This window comes from Glandiceps talaboti, chromosome 21 (assembly GCF_964340395.1).
Source record: "Glandiceps talaboti chromosome 21, keGlaTala1.1, whole genome shotgun sequence".
Classification (NCBI taxonomy): Eukaryota; Metazoa; Hemichordata; class Enteropneusta; family Spengelidae; genus Glandiceps; species Glandiceps talaboti.
This window is the reverse complement of record NC_135569.1, coordinates 12,952,642-12,957,498: the sequence shown is the minus strand read 5'-3', so window position 1 is coordinate 12,957,498 and position 4,857 is coordinate 12,952,642. Positions and strand designations below refer to the sequence as shown.

At 37.3% G+C, this 4,857-nt stretch overlaps 1 protein-coding gene across 1 annotated transcript; it reads left to right on the top strand.

Annotated features, from left to right (window-relative positions):
• The first annotated feature begins 1,647 nt into the window (after positions 1-1,647).
• LOC144451252 (cytochrome P450 2U1-like) lies at positions 1,648-4,552 on the top strand. The gene is made up of 3 exons (XM_078142053.1): positions 1,648-1,996; positions 3,016-3,996; positions 4,368-4,552. Exons 1-3 carry the CDS (start codon positions 1,648-1,650, stop codon positions 4,550-4,552), a joined length of 1,515 nt encoding a protein of 504 aa, XP_077998179.1.
• The last annotated feature ends 305 nt before the right edge of the window (positions 4,553-4,857 follow it).

Sequence of the window (4,857 nt, the reverse complement as noted above, 5' to 3'; positions counted from 1 at the left end):
TAGCGGACTTATTAACCAGTGTTTGGCGTGATGTGTAAAGAAAAACATTCAATTCCACTCTAAATTGGCAGTGCAAACTAAAGTAGAACACCAGAGTAGTTATTTTAATATAGTGGTCTGTTTTTAAGTCCTGTATATCATTCTAGTAACGTGCCGTGCATCTACTGAGTACTATCCAACTGCACAAACTAATAGGGTAGTGTTCTATGGTTTGTCGCGTGTCTGAATAATCACATTGAATGGTTGTGGCATATGCCAGATTCCAAGGGTTCCTTCCGTAGCTGGGTAGCTTAAACTTCCTTCAGGTAACTTAAACTCGAATCACTGGAGTATATTAATGAAGTCAGAAGTATGATAAGATCTCAACGTTAGCAAGTTGTGTTCTTACACACTCACGAGGAGCTGAGGATGATAAGAAATGGCCAAATAAAGTAAACCAGACATCCAATAATATTCATTGCAGATTTAACACAAAGTGATGCAACCATGGAAACATGAATAATTACCACTACAACAGTAACATCACAAGTACATTTCGAGAGGTTCAACACAAAATAATTTAGAAAATACTAGTTTTACAAAGTTGTATCGTTATCTCAAAGTCATAGTAATCAATTCCATTATGAAACTTGTTTGATTTGAAATAATTCTAATTTACTGGGTTTATATTCATGTACTACTTAACTGCATCTTCCTCTGTTCAAATATTGCAACAGCACGAGCTAAAATACTGTCAGAAATGAAGAAATGACAAGGGGAGTCTGAGAATCGATGAATGTTTGATTTCACCCACTCTTCATTCCACGACCTCCATTCATTGAACAACCCCACTGGCTGTTAAAGCCTGTTTCTAGTGCACTATGAAAGAATAGTCATGCTTAACAGTGTTCATCCTGATTGGGCAAAAGGCCCTGCTGTGTTTGTGTCTCTATTATAATATTATTACTCTAGAGTTGAAACATGTATAGCTCTGTGTCCCTTGTTTGAAACACCAAGCCTACATCGTTTCAGCTTTTAAGTGTAGTGCGATGTATAGTCTTGACTACTGAGGATCACTTTTAGACTTTCTCTATTTACATAACATAGTCATTTTGGACTAGTTACCCTTTGCTGTCAAATACGCTAATATGTTCATGAACTGGTTCCAAGCTGCTAGAGTTGTTCAAAACTATAATACCAAAAAGCAGAATTGAAACTTGTGTTACATGTACAGACATGTTTGATGTATTTTATTCTCCGTTACCTAGCATTGGGTATGTGTCACTACCACAATTTTACCCCTCTATGTGCCTGGTCATGGGACTGTGGTCACTTTCAGTTCATCGTATGATACCCAGATACATGAACTGGTGCAGTGAATCAAAGGGAGAAAAGGTCAACTGAAGGTAATGCCCATCACTAAGAAGTGAAATGTATTCTTCACGCATAATCTATTCAAATAATTTTATTATAAGAACTATTAATTTGACAAATGAAATTTACATTTCCGCAATTGATAAAACAGCAATGAAAATAACCATCTCTCCAAAAGTTCAATTTTGCCTTTCAGAGTGACTTTATGCACGTGCACTTTACCTATGAAGAGATATGCAAATTATACCCTATGTCTGTGCTATTTTTACATTTGCAGAGTAGATCAAGGTGAACATGGCGTCTGTCGAATCAATTCTGCTGCTAAATAGTACACAGTTGATTCTCGTCTTCCTGCTGACATTTTTCACATTCGTGTGGATTTTTCGTCGTCCAAGTAATCTACCTCCTGGTCCGATTGGCCTGCCTATCATTGGGTCTTTGTTTTCTCTTGGCAGAAAACCATACAAGACGTTTCTGGAATGGAGTCAGGTGTATGGAGACGTGATGAGTGTTCGGTTGGGGACAGAATTGGTAGTGGTGCTGAACAGTCGTGAGGCCATTAAAGATGCTCTTGTCAAACAGGCTGCCAAGTTTTCAGAAAGACCAACTAATTCCACTTCTGCACAACTATTCAAACAAAAAGGTATGATAGCACAGGAACAACACAAATAACTGTTCTTTTCCCATTCTCTTTCAGCTGGCTTTATATAATGCTACTAAGATATGACGTGTTGTTCAGTCCTATCAGTGGTGCTGGCTGAAAACGTGGCACGGATGTCTGTATCTTACAGACTATATCTATTTAGCCAAATTCTGTTGACCATTCTATAACTTTTCTTCAATTCAACGAACGTCCATGCAACTAGGAAATCAGGATAAACTGTGCCAGATTCTGTGATTCGCAACTTGCTTTCTCTTGTTGTCTCTGTGTTGAGAAACGAGCTTTATGAAATATTTCACTAAACTGGTATAATCTTGTTCCCCTTCTATTGTAAGGGCTAAATCTTGAAGTTGTTATATGGATGGGTATTTAATTTGGATTTTTTGTTTGGATTTAAATGATTTTTTAATTCTTAAGACATCTCTATTGTGTTTTCCTACTTGGAAAACGAAATGTGAAATAGCATCGACCAAGGCCGTGTGTGTTTCTAACTCAACAGTTTATATATATAAAAACAAAAGCTAAAATGAGTGTAAAAAGTTTGTTCTTGTATGTACAATAACAAATATTTTAAGCATTTTTTAATGTTTTGCAATTTGTTGAGTTACGAGCAAGGATTTCGTATATGTTATTTCACATTGTGTAGTGACGTATAACAAACATATAGTACAGTTATTTTATGAATAAAAAAATCCACATATGTCATCCATATGGCCACTATTAACATTTTCATTTTAACATTGATAAATTCTGTATGAAATATTTCATACAATACAATACAATACAATACAATACAATACAATACAATACAATGCAATGCAATACAATGCAATTAAACCACGTACATAATCTGGATAAAAGAACGACGATAACTCGAAGAGAGTAGGCGTTAGAGTGGCCACAGCTAGACATGTGAGCATGTAGGGGTCGTTTGTCTGTTGCTTATGTAATTTAATTGCTGCTGGAATGAATGATTGCTCTCGTTTGTTCATCCCTTGTAGGTATCATTACTGCACCATCACCTACTTGGCAAGTCCTCCGTAAGTATACGATAAGAAGTCTTCATGAGTTTGGGATGGGAAAATCCCTCTCAGAAGAGCGCGTCCTTGATGAATTTGATTTCCTCGCCAAGGAACTCAATAACCACCTAAATGCACCGATTGATCTTTGCCACTTCTTCTCAAACGCCATCTCAAACGTTATATGGAGAATGTTATTTGGCCGTAGATTTGATTACCATGATATCAATTTCAAAAAACTACTCAAACTAAATAACGTATTTGTGAGAACTTTCTTATCATCTAAATTGTTAACATTCATACCCATCCTCTGGTATTTCCCTTTACCAGTTAAACGCAGTCTCATCAAGAATTGGCGTAGAATTCGCGTCTATCTTGTTGAGAAAATAGAGGAACGTAAAATTATGATCCAAAACCAAACTGATACTCAGTGCATGATAGATTGGTATCTTTTAAAATCCAAAGAGATTCAAGAAAGAAAGACTCAAGACCCATCTCTCTCTTGCCTAAGTGATCCTGACCATCTCCTTGTAACATGGTATTTATTGTTGATCGGCGGAACTGACACATCAGCAAATGTGTTACTGTGGGCAATTCTTTACCTGGTGAAGCATCCTGAAATCCAGGAGAAGTGCATTCGGGACATCAGAACTGTAATCGGTATGGATAAGACGCCGAGCTATGCTGACAAATCTAAACTGCCTTACATTGAAGCTGCTATCCTTGAAATCCAACGTATTGCATCGATAGCGCCAATACCGGGTCCCCACATGACATCCGAATCTGTAACACTTCACGGATACTCCATACCAAAAGGCACAATGATCATGCTGAATCTTTGGGCCGTTCATATGGATAAAACAGAGTGGGAAAATCCTGAGTCATTTGATCCCAAACGTTTTCTTGATGATAGCGGTAGCATTTCAAAGACAAAGAGGAACAGAATAATGCCATTTTCGACCGGTAAGCCCTTTAAAATATCATATTGCATTATTCCTACTTTTAACGAGTTTGTTCATGAGGTATATATTGCTTATAGAAAGTTGACACAAACTGTGTTAAAAGCATTATATGAGTGACCCAATTAATTGGAATTATTTCAAGTCAAACAGGTTTCATAATGGAATTTATTATTAGGATTTGGAGAGATAACGATAAAACTTTGTAAAACTAGTATTTCAGTAATTTGCTATTTCACTCGAAATGTCCTTGTGATGTTACTGTAGTGGCAATTATTCATGTTTCCATGGTTGCATCACTTTGTGTGCTAAATCTGTAATGAATATCATTGGATGTCTAATTTACTTTATTTGTCCACTTTTTCTCATCTGCAGGTTCTCGTGAGTGTCCAGGACTAGAGCTTGCCAACGTTGAGATCTTTTTATTTCTGACGTCATTACTCCAACGATTCGAGTTTAAGCTACCTGAAGGAGATAACCCATCTACGGAAGGAACCCTTGGAATCGGTCATATGCCACAACCATTCAAAGTAATTATTCGTAACCGTGGCAAACCATAGAATACCGATATGTGGATGTGTACTTGGCAGAAGCATGGTACATGAATGACATGGTGAAAGAAGACAATATGTCTGTGTATATAACTCTCAGACACATTCCTATGAATCAGAGTAAACCCGTTGATCCCATCCCCACCCATCCCCAACCCTTTGTCCCGCGGCCTTTTGCAATTTGGCCAGTTGCCCTCCGGCATTTTGACCCACTCAGTTGTATCGAATTAGGCGTTAATTCCGTGTGTTATTAATAGTGCAAAGAAGACTTCAATCAATTGTTAGTGTTCTATTGGAATGGGAGGTGAAACTCT